General features: G+C 36.7%; 1 protein-coding gene across 3 annotated transcripts in view; it reads right to left on the reverse strand.

The window, feature by feature from the left end:
• Window positions 1–16,231, reverse strand: part of KIF27 (kinesin family member 27) — an 87,492-nt gene that overhangs the window by 13,239 nt on the left and 58,022 nt on the right. For 2 of the 3 annotated variants that reach the window (XM_082843143.1, XM_082843142.1), the window contains 4 exons: window positions 12,894–13,109; window positions 4,334–4,540; window positions 2,661–2,859; window positions 535–699 (listed from right to left, as the gene is read on the reverse strand). In XM_082843143.1, the coding sequence (XP_082699269.1) occupies window positions 535–699; window positions 2,661–2,859; window positions 4,334–4,540; window positions 12,894–13,109 (787 nt within the window). The remainder of the gene's footprint in view (window positions 1–534; window positions 700–2,660; window positions 2,860–4,333; window positions 4,541–12,893; window positions 13,110–16,231) is intronic. The other variant, XM_082843144.1, reaches the window with a different exon arrangement.

A 16,231-nucleotide genomic window follows, 5' to 3' on the forward strand; every position in this document is an offset into this window, starting at 1 on the left:
TGTCATGTTTTATCATTTCATTGGGGAAGATGGTTATTTCTACATATCTACATATAATTATGCAAGAAAACTTCCTTGTCTCAATGATGGGTTTTATTATATGTTCGAATTTCTAGAGGTCATGATATGAAAAAACATGACTGATCTTAGAAATACATAAATATTATTTTACTTTTATTATTCTCTATTTTACTTTTTTATGATAATCAGAAGGCTTAATTTACTATGAAACAGGAAAACAACAGCTATCCTATATTTAGGGTTATTTTAAGAATTAAGTGAGTTAGAGAACACAAGAGCCCCTGGTACATGGCAGGCAATCGAATAAATGATCATTTCCTTCACACATATACATTTGTTCATTTATTCTTTTCTCCAGTGGTTCTGTGTTACACATAGACTAGACAACTATTTTTGTCTACAGAGACAAAGAGAAGTTAAATATCTAATCCTAAATAATCCAATCAATTGGGAAAGGCTCCACTACAAACCATGCTACGGTGTTGGCGTGACAAGTAACACTAAATCTCTTACTTTCTGATGGTATTAGTTGTCGCCGAATTGCTTCCCCTACCAATTCCTTAAGTTTCTTCTTAAGATCTCTGCTGGTTTTCTTATAGAAATAAAGCTCTCTTTCCAGCTGCTGGATTTTATCTCCATAATTTTTTAAAGTTTCCACAGTGCCTTCCCCGTCTTGCTCTATAAAACAGAAATTTACATTTAAAATCAGTTTAAAGTAAATGATTGAAAATTCTAACAGAACTCCCAGACTGTATTGTAGGGTCAGAAGTATGTTACATGTATCTATTACTTGGCTGGATTTGTTTTCAGCTACAATTTGGAGTCTTCTGCCTGTAAAATTTTTCGAAGTAGGATGAGCCTTTCTCCACCCTAATCCCTACCAGCTACCGCATTTTTCATGATTCATAAGCACTTTTTGAATAGCTACTAACTAAATTTATCCTCAGAAGAGCAGAAGTAAGGTTCACATTTGGAACTCTGTCCAGCTGCATCAATGTCTTGAAGTTTATATCAGGAACCACGGATATATGGAAAGTTATAAGCCTAAAGTTTATAGGCCCAAGAAATATAGAACCAAAAAAACCCTCAAAAACTGGAAACCTGTCAAAAGAGGCTAGAAAGATTAAATTACAAAGGAAAACACCACCAAAAAAGGAGAAGGGGGGGAAAGTATAAGTAAAGTTCTAGTTTATGACACAATATAATTTTAAAGCTTCTAATTAATATTTAGGAATGTCTAAAACTGTCCCCTTTGGGTTAGGTTCTAGAACCAGTAAAACGCAGTTTACTGACCTTCAGAAATACACACTTTCAGACCTACTCTTTCCTATTGGTAAATCTATAAAATGGTCCTACTGGTTTGTAATTTTCTTTTGTTATAATTGGTTGTTTTGTAAAAATTGATCTAAGTATATCTGTAATTTTATATTAACCCATCATCTTATTTAAAAAACATTTTAAATTAATAACATTACAAATCAGAATCCCCATGAAGGATATCATAAAAATGAACTTAATTTTATGGCCTATATTCAGTTGAAATTAGAAAATTCGTAAGTTGTTAACATTTTCAGTTATAACCTTGCTATGAAAAACTTGTCTGAGCTATAGAAATGAATGATTTTTTAAATGTTCTCATTTGGCTAAAGCATGAACTTTTGCAGTAAAATGCCAACCACTTGAAAAACATATTAAAAATTCTATTAAAATATCACTTTTAGAGACTTAAGACAGAATTAACATAAGGTAAGGAAAGCATGTTTGAATGAAATAACATATGGATCCAGTCAAGGAAATCCTGTCATCAGGCAACTGGTTGCTAATTAACTTGTTATAGAATTAACTTAGAGGCAAACTGCCTCAACACTCAAATGCATATATTTTCCAATTTTCTGCTTACTCAGGTTGCTTCTTCCAGATCCTTTTTAGCACATTTCCAGCTATAGATTCATAAGAATCAAGACTAAACAGCCAAGCCACCTGGACTGAAGCATTCCAGGCGTTGAAGTTATCGCCAGGCAGTGATTTTGTTGCCATAGGAACTGTGTGTACCAGCCATAAGCCCAGGTATTGAAGACCAATTGCTATGACAACTCCATACCACAGTTGACGGTTGAACTACTGTGCACTGATAACACTATGTGCCCATCAATGGTAGACTAATTTTGCCCTAAGCTATAACCTTAATGCATAAAATTTATAATTTACTGAAAACTGTAACAAGAAATATAACCAGAAATCTGACAGAACCTATCAGTTTAATTTTATGAAGGGAAAGTGATTTAAATATCAAGGTTCTATATCCTAGAGATGGGGAACTTTTCAACTGTACACCACCAAGCCAGAAGTCATCCCACATTCCTACATAAAAAGTAGACCACAACAAAGTAACAGGATTGCAGCAGTTCTCTGTGTGGCACTGGGGACAGGCAGAGGAGATGGCATTTCAAGCATGAATAGCCCTGCATCAAAGTCAACTATCCCAACATGTGGACCAAAACATGTAAAGCACAAAACACATATAAGCAGTAACTATTTATACATGTTGGACTTTAAGTGATCCAATTCTGTCCTACCTTCCTTTCCCAATCCCCCTCCTACACGTCCCCATTACACAACTGATGTGAAGGGGCAGTTACCTTTGAAATGATGTAGCAGAAGCTGCATTTTTTGCTCGTGTTCCTTTTGCTGAAGGGTCAGTCTCCGGTCACACTGCAATTTCAGATGTTCCAGTGTAGATTCCAACTCACGAACCACATTATCCCGTTCCAGAACTTTCATTTTAATTTCTTCATTCTGTAACTGTAGTTTCCGTTCAGCTTCTCGCAGATTAACCACCTAGCAAAGACATTTTTTTTATCTTTTAAGTGTGCTTTAGACAGCCTAATAGACAATTTACTTCTCTTAGACTTCATAAAGATGAACTCCCTTAATCCCCATGGTATAACTAGGCAAATGCTTTGTAATATACCCACAAGATAACCTAACAGCCTTTTTAATTCGTTGAGATTCTGAATTGGTAACAACTTCATTTTAAATATAATGTTGCTCTACTCTAACAATCACCTCTCCATCATTTCTTAGACACGATCTTTGTAGTTTACATTTATAATCCTACAACTCCATTTCTCCAGTCTAAAAAGATATCAAGAATCTAAAGACTTCTGTAACATCTAGATAATTCTCATTTTTAACTCCAAAGTGAATGTTATAAATAAGTGACAGAATTTTTAAGCTATAGAGTTCGGTCTCAGATTGTACATTTAGTCCAGTGGGTTCCTCTCTGCACTGATATAAAGTAAAAACACTTCAGACAATATCTGTGTCACAGAACTTGTTAATAATGTAATGACATTCTCTCCAGAAAAATACTCATTTCTACAAAGAGTTCTTAACCAGAAAATCCACTGACCTTCACCTGGGTGCTTTGGTTAAGAACCCTTGCTCTAAGAACACCACAGAAGAGTTATCTGTATCAAAGCCTCAGACAACATGCACCGTATTTCTGCCCTCCACACACCCAGTAATGGGATGCACTTGCATCAATAATAGAAGCTTACTACTGACGGTAATTATCCAAGAGAAGGCCTGTGTATCACATTTCCATTAATTTAGTCATCTTTATTTCAATTGTCTAACAGAATCAGAACTTTATTTTAAAACTTCTGTGTTTCATTTTTCATCAACTGTCTGCTATTCCCTTAAACTGAATATATTTTTCAGAGAAAAGAGTTATCTACTTGTTTAACACTTCATAATATATATCTTAAGAGAAGACATTAGAGAAAAGACAGATACAGTTTTCAATGCTGTGAAACATCTCTATCAGTAAGCTGTCAAATCTGTATAAAATATTTTAATTTATATTAAGCCCATCCAGGTTAATGCTAAAATCTATTACTATCTTTGTCACTGATGCACCATTTCACCTCCATTTCAATTCATAGGGTATAATGAGAAGGTACAGGTTACCCCTACCCTACAGCAATGAAGGAAAGGGAACCCAAACCTGGAGAGCCCTTGGTTTTTCACAAATGCTGAGTAGGAACAATCAAATCTAGAAAACATACAACCAAGATATAGTGACTGAGGAATATAACTTAAATTCTTTGGTTTTTAAAACTATTCCCAAAAGCCCTCTTTCAAAAGGCCCTTCAACTTTAAGAACCTCACAAAGTTAGGCCTACATACTTGGATAAGTGCAAAGATTTCAGATGACAACATTCAGTGCTGTAAATTCTACATAAATGTGAGCTGTATAAGCATCTCAACCCCTCTTTATAAGAAAATCCTCTGTCCCTGAAAAACAAACCTTATTGAAATATCTGAAAAGAATAGCTCTAATCTCAACAGGACTCAGGCAGATTAGTTTTTCTAAGACATTTTCTTCACTATGAGAGAGATTTTGAAGTGAAGCTCTGAGTGAGTTCTGGCGACTCTGGATATGTTCGTTCTTGTATTCAATTGCAGCTTCCAAAGCTTCAATCCCTTCTTCAAGTTGGAAAAGAACATGTTCTTCCTAGATATAGTACAAAAGAAATCACTCATTTTAAATGAAACAGTATAACTTGGACTTTGTCATATACTAAGATCTTATTATGCTATTTGAGTCTAATGGACAGTTCCATTCTTCTACTAAATTAAAAAAAATGTTTATTGAGTGCTTGCTATGCTACACAATGCACTGTGTGTACACACACACAAACACACACACATATATATAACAAATAATCATTGAATCTTTGTAGTAAACCTTGGGTAGCAAAATGGAAGAGGAAGGTTAGGTGAGTTATGAAACATCCCAAGGTCATAAGCAAATGCTGATCACGAAGGAATACACTTGAACAAAGCCTCAGCCCACAGGTTTGACAGTGTCATCATGTTATCTCCCTCCATGGCTCCTAAAGTGCATATTATGTGTCACTGAGATCTGGAGACCTCGGGGGTCCCTTCAAGGATCTATCAAAACAATATATTGCTAGGAAGGAAAGAGGAAATATATTAAAATAAGTTATTAAGAACTAGTAATCAGAGGAGAGTCTCCAGGGAAAAAACACTGTGTAACATAAGAAAAAGTAGTGAGGATTTAAGGACATGAAACATTTTATAAGATTCCTAGGAGATGTCATTAGAGGAAAAGTGTAGGCACTTAAAATGGTGGCAGCAAAACCTTTTTTTCATATGCCAAAGAAGATTCCCTCTGTAGGAAAAAAAAAATCTGATGAATTGCTGTCAGAAAACCTAGCCGTTCTCTGAATTATCCAAATAACATCTTATTTGGGGGATCTAAATCTCTGGTAAGGAATTATTTTGGACGTGGTAAGACCTGGATATATATTTTTGTATCCCCGTACTTGTGGTGGAGGCCACTTCAACTTTAAGTTCCCTGAGGGCAGATGGTCTTGTCCATACTCACATCCTTATTGCCTAGCACAGTACATATTACATAGTTTAAACTCAGTACGTATCTGCTGAACAACTTAATGAAGGGAGAGGAGCAAAAAACATTTTCATATGTCTTGGGTATATGACCCAAGTATTTCTCTCCTCTCCTCCCCATAGCATTTCAAAGAAAAATAATGTTACTATTTCTGATCTCCCCAACGAACAGTTAGAATGACTTCTGAAACTCCTTTTCTGGAATTCAGGGAAAAGGTAGGTTAATAACCTATTCCAATGGGAGGTTGAATAATACTTATTTTTTTTAAAGCCATTTTATAAAATCTCCTGAAAGAGCCATTTTGGAAAAAAAAAAGTTCAGCAGCCATTTTATTTCTTTGTGCAATTACTGAATTTGAAGATTTGATAATCACTCCATAAGGAAGAAAATAATATTCACCTTTTTAAGAAAAACAAACTTAAATCATGAAAGGTACTTAGGTGAATAAGAAGAACCAGAAAATAAAAGTGAATAACCCAAAAAAATATTTGACTTTTGAATGCATACTATGATTATATTCTACCAAAAACAAATGTGGATAGTTTTCTGCATACAGGTCTTTTGTCTCCCTAGGTAGGTTTATTCCTAGGTATTTTATTCTTTTTGTTGCAGTGGTAAATGGGAGTGTTTCCTTAACTTCTCTTTCAGATTTTTCATCATTAGTGTAGAGGAATGCAAGAAATTTCTGTGCATTAATTTTGTATCCTGCAACTTTACCAAATTCATTGATTAGCTCTAGTAGTTTTCTGGTGGCATCTTTAGGATTCTCTATGTATAGTATCATGTCATCTGCAAACAGTGACAGTTTTACTTCTTCTTTTCCAATTTGTATTCCTTTTATTTCTTTTTCTTCTCTGATTGCCGTGGCTAGGACTTCCAAAACTATGTTGAATAACAGTGGTGAGAGGGGACATCCTTGTCTTGTTCCTGATCTTAGAGGAACGGTTTCAGTTTTTCACCATTGAGAATGATGTTTGCTGTGGGTTTGTCATATATGGCCTTTATTACGTTGAGGTAGGTTCTCTCTATGCCCACTTTCTGGAGAGTTTTTATCATAAATTGGTGTTGAATTTTGTCAAAAGCTTTTTCTGCATCTATTGAGATGATCATATGGTTTTTATTCTTCACTTTGTTGATATGAAGAAAACTATAAGACACTGATGAAAGAAATTAAAGATGATACAAACAGATGGAGAGATATACCATGTTCTTGGATTGGAAGAATCAACATTGTGAAAATGACTATACTACCCAAAGCAATCTACAGATTCAATGCAATCCCTATCAAATTACCAATGGCATTTTTTACAGAACTAGAACAAAAAATCTTAAAATTTGTATGGAGACACAAAAGACCCCGAATAGCCAAAGCAGTCTTGAGGGAAATAAACAGAGCTGGAGGAATCAGACTCCCTGACTTCAGACTATACTACAAAGCTACAGTAATCAAGACAGTATGGTACTGGCACAAAAACAGAAATACAGATCAATGGAACGGGATAGAAAGCCCAGAGATAAACCCATGCACCTATGGTCAACTAATCTCTGACAAAGGAGGCAAGGATATACAATGGAGAAAATACAGTCTCTTCAATAAGTGGTGCTGGGAAAACTGGACACCTACATGTAAAAGAATGAAATTAGAACACTCCCTAACACCATACACAAAAATAAACTCAAAGTGGATTAGACACCTAAATGTAAGACCGGACGCTATAAAACTCTTAGAGGAAAATATAGAAAGAACACCCTTTGACATAAATCACAGCAGGATCTTTTTTGATCCACCTCCTAGAGTAAAGGAAATAAAAACAAAAATAAACAAATGGGACCTAATGAAACTTAAAAGCTTTTGCAAAGCAAAGGAAACTACAAACAAGACAAAAAGACAACCCTCAGAATGGGAGAAAATATTTGCAAATGAATCAACGGACAAAGGATTAATCTCCAAAATATATAAACAGCTCATGCAGTTCAATATTAAAAAAACAAACAACGCAATCTAAAAATGGGCAGAAGACCTAAATAGACATTTCTCCAAAGAAGACATATAGATGGCCAAGAAGCATACGAAAAGCTACTCAACATCACTATTTATTAGAGAAATGCAAATCAAAACTGCAATGAGGTATCACCTCACACCAGTTAGAATGGGCATCATCAGAAAATCTACAAACAAATGCTGGAGAGACTGTGGAGAAAAGGGAACTCTCTTGCACTGTTGGTTGGAATGTAAATTGATACAGCCACTATGGAGAACAGTATGGAGGTTCATTAAAAAACTAAAAATAGAATTACCATATGACCCAGTAATCCCACTACTGGGCATATACCCAGAGAAAACCATAATTCAAAAAGACATGTGCACCCCAGTGTTCATTGCAGCACTATTTACAGTAGCCAGGTCATGGAAGCAACCTAAATGTCCATCGACAGACGAATGGATAAAGAAGATGTGGTACGTATATACAATGGAATATTACTCACCCATTAAAAGGAACAAAATTGGGTTATTTGTAGAGATGTGGATGAATCTAGAGTCTGTTATACAGAGTGAAGTAAGTCAGAAAGAGAAAAGCAAATATCGTATATTAATGCATATATGTGGAACCTAGAAAAATGGTACAGATGAACCAGTTTGCAGGGCAGAAATTGAGACACAGATGTAGAGAACAAATGTATGGACACCAATGGGGGGAAGCAGCAGAGGGTGGTGGTGGTGTGATGAATTGGGAGATTGGGATTGATATATATACACTAATATGTATAAAATGGATAACTAATAAGAACCTGCTGCATAAAAAAATAAATAAAAAAATTAAAAATTAAAAAAAAAAGAAAGGATTACCTAGTACACCTGAGCACAGTGAGCCCCATTATTTGTGAAAAAGACATAGTTCTGCTGATAACTCTTTCTCCTGCAAAGTAGTAAGTTCATGTTTTCTGCAAGCACAGGAGCTAATATTTATTGCCATAAAACTGACATTTTATAAGGCCTGTAAGTTAAAACAGTTTAGAAAGGTCACAAAAAAAAACAAAAAAAATAAATGTGGAAAGAGTTTGCCTTTATGTAATGGATGAGAACAATTTGGTACAAATTTAGTTTCTATAGTTTTGGATCTATGTTAGCGAAGCACTGAGATAATGTAAGGCAGCAAATCTATAGAACCCTGAGGATAGCCTGCTCTAGTGAGGCTCCAGCATATAAATATTTGTGTTTCCATCTAACCCAGCAAAAAGTTGTAGGTTGAGAAGATGAGGGGCAATGGGAAGCTGTCCCAGGATGAAGAATTTGCCACAACTCAAACCTTAGATTATCAAGAGTTGACTATGCTTTGTCACAGAGCACTGCTTTCCAAACATGCACCAGGGAGCTTGTAAAAATGCAGACTTCTAATTCAGCAGGTCTTGGTGGTGCCTGAGGCTCTGCATTTCTAACAGGCTCCCAGGTGATACTATTGCTGCTGGTACAGAGATCACACTGAGAGTAACAAGGATCTAAAGCAGTGGTCTCCAAACATCTTAGATCACAAATTTCCCATTAGTAAAAAACAAACATGACAAACAAAACCTTTTGAGCAAGCACTGCATGTATTTCTCTATAAACTATATGCATTTTCTAATGATAAAACATGAAATTTAAAAAAAAACGAAAAAACATGAAATTGAAAATGTAAAAGATGAAATAAACATAGATATTCATATGTATTCTTCCTATACTCCACTTACTAGGTAACTGCTCTGCATTATTAGAAAAACAGAGTTCAAATATTTTATTTTTTCTAAATTTTAGTTTCTGGATTTTACCCCCCAAAAAAGGAGGTGATTTGTTTATATTAAATTGTTGGGTAATCCTATACTAGTATAGTGATCTAAAATCTTTCTATCATTTCCCATGAAGTAATACAATTAGAAAAAATATTCTGATTTATTGTGGAAAGAAAAAATAATTCTGAGCAAGTTTAAAGACATCAAAACAGCAAACCATTCCACCTAGATTTTACTGATGTCTTATGTCACAGCAGAATCTCATGTTCCTGATCATCTGCTACTGGAGATCTATTTAGTACTACCAATCTTGGCGTGAAAACAGTGGTGAGAGCAGAGCCCATTTCAGAGCTACGCTAAGAAGAACCAACCATGTGGAAGCAGGGTGCACAGACGCTCACAGGACTAAATGGAACCCCACCGATTGTAGGCGGCTCACCCTTCCCTCAAACAAATCCAGGGTGGCTGCCAAACAAGTACCATGCATTGTGCTGCATTTTCACCACAAAACACTACATAATGTTTTTAGTTACAGAATTCCTCATGAAATAGAAACTTAAATGTTTCTTGAAGATAAGAATTGACCCTCTAGAAATGCAGATGGCCAACAGGCAAATGAGAAGATACTCAACATTGCTAATCATCAGGGAAATGCAAATCAAAACCACAATGTGATACCACCTCACACCTGTCAGAATGGCTATCATCAAAAAGAACACAAATAACAAATGTTGGTGAGGATGTGGAGAAAAGGGAATCCTCATACACTGTTGGTGGGAATGTAAATTGGTGCAGAGTGGAAAACAGTATGGAGGTTTCCCAAAAAACTAAAAATAGAACTACTATATGACCCAGCAATTCCACTCCTGGGTACATATCCAGAAAAAAAAAAATACCCACTAATTAGAAAAGACACACGCACCCCATTGTTCACAGCAGCATTATTTACAACTGCCAAGACACAGAAGCAACCTAAGTGTCCATCAACAGATGAATGGATAAAGAAGAATTGGTATATATACACAATGGAATACTACTCAGCCATAAAAAAGAACAAAATTTTGCCATTTGCAGCAACATGGATGGACTTGGAGGGCAATATGCTAAGTGAAATAAGTCAGAGAAAGACAAATGCTATATCAGTTATAGGCAGAATCTAAAAATTACAACAAACTAGTGAATATAACAAAAAAGAAGCAGACTCACAGATATAGAGAACAAAATAGTGGTTACCAGTGTGGGGGGAGGGGCATTATAGGGGTGGGAGTATGGGAGGTACAAACTATTGGGAGTAAAACAGGCTACAAGGATGTATTGTACAACACAGGGAATATAGACAATATTTTGTAATAATTCTAAATGGAGTGTAACCTTAAAAATTGTACAAAAAGGGCTTCCCTGGTGGCGCAGTGGTTGAGAGTCCGCCTGTCAATGCAGGGGACACGGGTTCGTGCCCCGGTCCGGGAAGATCCCACGTGCCACAGAGCGGCTGGGCCCGTGAGCCATGGCCGCTGAGCCTGCGCGTCCGGAGCCTGTGCTCCGCAATGGGAGAGGCCACAACAGTGAGAGGCCCGCGTACCGCAAAAAAAAAAAAAAAAAAAAAAAAAAAATTGTACAAAAAGATTAAAATTAAAAAAGAATGGCCACTCTACCCCTCTGCAAACATAATTTGCTCATTCCCATCTCTATGCCTTATTTAACAGTGTTCTATCTAAAATGGCCTTCTTTCTTATATCTATCAATATATACCATGTTTTTCATAATCCAGCTCAAGATTCTGATCTAACAAGGCTGCCTTAATTGAATCTTCCCCCAAATGATCACTGCATTGTTTTGTATAAATAATGTAATAAGTATAGCTTTATTACATTATCTATAACTTGCTTTTTTATGTTCTTCAGGGTTTAGAGTTTTCTCATCTTTCTATCTGTCTCCTCAGATGTAGTATGAATTCCTCAAGAGAAGCATAATGTTTTCTCCTTCTTTTTTTTTCTCCCATAGGGCCCAGTAACTGTCCTGGGCAGGCAAGAATTCCTTAAATCCTATGTTTTGCTGAATCTAAGGCTCTCAGACCTTCACATCTGTAGGCTTGGGGCTCCAATTTAACAGCCTCAGGAGGACAACCTCATTCTGTGATCCTTGACAAAGCTACCCCAATTAAGTTATAAAATAGGGCAGTAGAAGCTTATAATGTCACATAGTCCCCAGTCAAGGTTGTCTTCAATTTCTTTCATCAACTCAATGAACAATAATGTCATGAAATCCTTTCCCCTGTTCCTTCTTAACCAGCCCCTTTCACTTCTTGTCACACTTGCTCCAATCTAAAACACCACAAGATACATGATTCCCAGCCACTTACTTTCTCTCAGCAGCGTTCCCTTACTTTGGACATCAACTATAAATATTTGCAGAGAAAATCCAGGCTCAAAAGTTCATCTTTGGGGCTTCCCTGGTGGCGCAGTGGTTAAGAATCCACCTGCCAATGCAGGGGACACGGGTTTGAGCCCTGGTCCAGGAAGATCCCACATGCCGCAGAGCAGCTGAGCCCGTGCACCACAACTACTGAGCCCGCAAACCTAGAGCCCGTGCTCCACAACAAGAGAAGCCACTGCAATGAGAAGCCCAAGCACTGCAATGAAGAGGAGCCCCCGCTTGCTGCAACTAGAGAAAGGCTGCACACAGCAACAAAGACCCAGTGTAGCCAAAAATAAATTAAAAAAAAAAAAAAAGTTCATCTTTGTCTGATAAAGTAATAAGGTATAGATACCACTGCCAACTGAAGTAAAATTTTGAAAAGACAAAGTCTGGGACAGTTTGCTAGCCAACAAATGAAACATCTTTTACATAGTTAAAAAAAATAAAGGTGAGAGAAGTCATATCCTCCCCTAAATGAAAAATCCTAAAAGGTGGTTTTTTTTTTGTTTTTTGGTTTTTTTTTTGCGGTACGCGGGCCTCTCACTGTTGTGGCCTCTCCCGTTGCGGAGCACAGGCTCTGGACGCGCAGGCTCAGCGGCCATGGCTCACGGGCCCAGCCGCTCTGCGGCATGTGGGATCCCCCTGGACCGGGGCACGAACCCGTGTCCCCTGCATCGGCAGGCGGACTCTCAACCACTGCGCCACTAGGGAAGCCCCTAAAAGGTGTTTTTATTGGGGTATGAGTTTTATGCATCTACTTGGCTAGGACTTAGAGTGGAACATGCTCCCATACTTTCTGAAAGAATTAAGCATTAATGCCCTAGACATGGGTTATATGTGATGAATTACCAAGTATCATTCAAGAAAGGTACATAGAGAGAAGACAGGTGCCCTCTTTGGAAGAAATGAAGAAAAGTGTCCCTCAAATCTTTTTCTGTGTTCTGTGATTTCAGATGAGAAACCCCAGCTAAGAAAGACCATACTCAAAAGAAACGTTAGTCTCCCAGTCCCTGGCAATGCCTGGAAGGGACCACGTTCATGGACCTCTACGAGAGGACATCACAGTTTCTAGTCAAGCATGCCTCATGGCGCCAAACGGGTGACAGGCAGACTCATTACATCTGACAAAAGTCTCAAAGAAACAAAGTTGACCAGATTTGTCATTTTTATGTTTAAGTAACAAAAATGGAGGAAATCATCCAAGTGATCCATCATACAGTACTTCTAGTTTCAAAGCATACCGACTTACTTCAGGCGATAACACACTACCATTTTTAAATTTCTCATCCACGCTGTTTCTTCGTCTCTGTAGCTGATCCTTTTCCTTCTGGAGGGCTTGAACTTGTTCTGAAATCTTTATTTTCTCCTCAGCTGTGCTGTTCTGGAGCTGCACATTCTTTTCAGACAACTCTTGGTCCAACAAGCTCAGGCGAGTTGATATTTTCAAACTATCTGTGTTTAAAGCCTAAAAAGACAATCAACCAGACACCCCAAGATCAGTTATTAGAAATCCAGACTGTAAATAAATTAGGAAAAACACAGAGAAAATTACTAAGTGAACATAGTTTTAGCTTTTACATTATTGTTTTCTCCCATGGAGTTTTTTGGGGGACTGGGGAGCTTCATTTTCTAAAATCTTAAGTTGAATGCCTTTTTTTAAAAAGTGGAGATTTTTCAAACAATGAATTTATTACTAAGTATTGCTTGGCCAAACCAGACTATACAACACAGGTTTGAGAGGCAGTATTTTTCTTTTGTATTATTTTCCAAATTAAACTTTTCTTTCTTGGCCTGTTACATAGTAGAATTAAGTATGCTAACGTTTCCTAGAGGTTGACATTTGGTTTGTTGTTATTTAAACATACAATTTGTTTCTACTCTTATTTCATTCCGGTCAAAATTATGGCCAGTTAGATTTACGGTGATCTTCATTATGACCAATTTAAGATAATCTTAAAAAGAGTTTTTCGTCAAAGTAATTATATGTATATACTGCCATAAGGTTTAATAATGTTTTTAAAAAGAGTCCCCTACCTGACCCTTTCCCCTGAGTCCTGCTCCCTAGAAACAACCATCTTTAACCTTTTAAGCTATTTCTTTTGGTGTTTATGTCCATGTTTCTAAATAACATTACCAATTTTAGATACTGTCTGCTGATTATCTATTACGGAAGACAAGGATTTAGCACTCCTATGCCTCCTCTTCTGTACTTCCCCTCCCTCTATTCTCCCAACATAAATTGTATTATAGTTTTTAGATAAACCAATGGTCAGTTTACATGATTTTGTGAATACATGAACATTTTGCCTGGAGCCTCCATCCTCCTGCTCCAAACTGGACTAGTTGTTCCTGGACTTCCTTTGGTATTATCCTGAAAATTTCCAGTTAGATCACATTTGCAGGATCCTGAGTCTTCCTTTATCATAGCTTGCACCCTCATTTTTAAGGAGCACATCCTCTAGTAGTTTCCTGAGACAGGCTAGGTAGTAGGTAATTTTTTCACCGGAAAATGTCCTTATTCTACCTTCCCATTTGATTGATAGTTAGGCTAAAAAGAGAATCCTTGTTTGGAAACCATTTTCCTTATGAATTTTAAGACTGCTTCAGGTCTTTTAACTTCTAATGAAGAAGGTTGAGAAGTCTAATGCCATTCTGACTCTCAAGATTTTCAAGTGACTAGTCTTCTATCTGGAAGCTTTCAGGATACATTTTTTCCCCTAGTGTACTCAAAACTTCACAATGATATGCTTTTAGTACTCTTTGCTGTGCCTTTGATAAGCTATTTCAACCCAGTCTTATATCTTCAGTGCTGACAAATTTTTTTGTATTATGTCTTTGATAATTTCCTCTTCTCCTGTTTTCTCTGTTGTATCTTTCTGGAATTCCTGTTACTTGGATGATGGACTTTGTGGGTTTACCTGCCAATTAAATTTTATTCCTCCTAATTTCTATTTATCTTTTTATTTACTTTCTGAGATACTTCCTTAACATTATCCTCCAATCCTTTTAATTTCCGAAAGTTCTTTCATGTTTTTTATAGGCTGCAATTCTTGCTTTATGGATAGAGTATCATCTTTTACCACCTTGAAGATATTAAGGTTTTTTAAGAAGTTTTTTCAGCTCCTTGCTCTATCTCTATAATTTATCTGAGCTTCTTTTTTTTTTTTTCCTTTTGTTTTGGCCTCTGTCTTTAATGTTAGTAGCATTCCTGAAATATACATCATACTTAAGAGTCAGGTATTAAAATCCTGATAAACTGCTGTGGGCAAGATGTGTCACAATAGGATATATCTGGGATCTGGCCACTTAGTTGGGGGCTCCCAAATGTAAATTTTTTAAGGTCTTTTTTTCTGGGACTGTTTCAGAAAGATCCACCAATCTCCTGCTGGGAAGTGTAAGTCTGGCTGCCAGCATTTTGGGATCCAAGTAGGGGTTAGGAAATGGATATCTCAGGATTCAGACTTTCATTCATTCCCTGTTTATTTTGACTTAACCCGGCCCTCTGCTGTATCTGGTTCAATCTTCAGAAAATAAATCATCTAGTCCCAGAATCAGAAAAGGATGCTTTCCTGACTATGCCCTGTTTTCATCCTTAGGCCTCACTCCCGCCGTCTAAAAATCAGGGTCCCTTCATTTCTGAGTCTTTTTCATGTTTATGTGAATTATATCTCATAAAGCTGTTATTTAAAAAAAAAAAAAAGCTAAAGTTAAAGGCTTGGCTCTCATTGATGTCCCTCTTCTAGACATTTGGATTTCAGCTTCTTCTGTTCTGCTAAGTCAGTAACCACTTATCTATCTGTTTTCCATCTTACATTTTTTGGTAACATTTTGTCCTCTGTTGTCTCCCCTACTGTTTTTTCCCTTTATGGGTTTATAGTTTTTTTGAGTAATAGCTTTACTAAAATATAGCTCACGTACCATACAATTCACCTAAAGTGTATAATTAGATGGTTTTAGTATATTCTCAAAGTTGTGCAACCATCACCAGAATCAATATTAGAACATTTCATCAGCCCCAAAAAAGAAACCCCATGCCCACTAGCAGTCATTCCATTTCCTCACCAAGCCCCCACCCAGTCCTAAGTAACCAGTATTCTACTTTCTGTCTCTATGGAACTGCCTACTGTGACTGGCTTCTTTCACTTAACATAACATTTTCAGGGTTCATCCATGTTGTAGAATGTATCAGTGCTTCATTCCTTTCTATTGCTGAATAATATCCCATTATTTCATTTATATATTATCAGTTGAAGGACATTTGGGTTGTTTTCATATTTTGACTATTATGAATAATGCTGTTATGAACATTCATGTACAAGTTTTTCTGTGCACGTATGTCTTCACTTGTCTTGGATATACACCTAGGAGTGGAATTGCTAGGTCATTTGGTAATTCTATGTTTAACTTTTTGAGGAACTACAAGATAGTTATCCAAAGCAACTGCACCATTTTACAATCCCACCAGCAGTGTATGAGAGTTCCAATTCCTTCATATCCTCACTAACACTTATTATCTATTTTTCTGATTATAGCCATCCTAGTGGGTGTGAAGCAGTATCTCATTTAAATTTTAGTTTGCATTTACCT

The sequence above is a fragment of the Leucopleurus acutus genome (genome assembly GCF_964270905.1).
Source record: "Leucopleurus acutus genome assembly, chromosome: 7".
NCBI classification, from domain to species: Eukaryota; Metazoa; Chordata; class Mammalia; order Artiodactyla; family Delphinidae; genus Leucopleurus; species Leucopleurus acutus.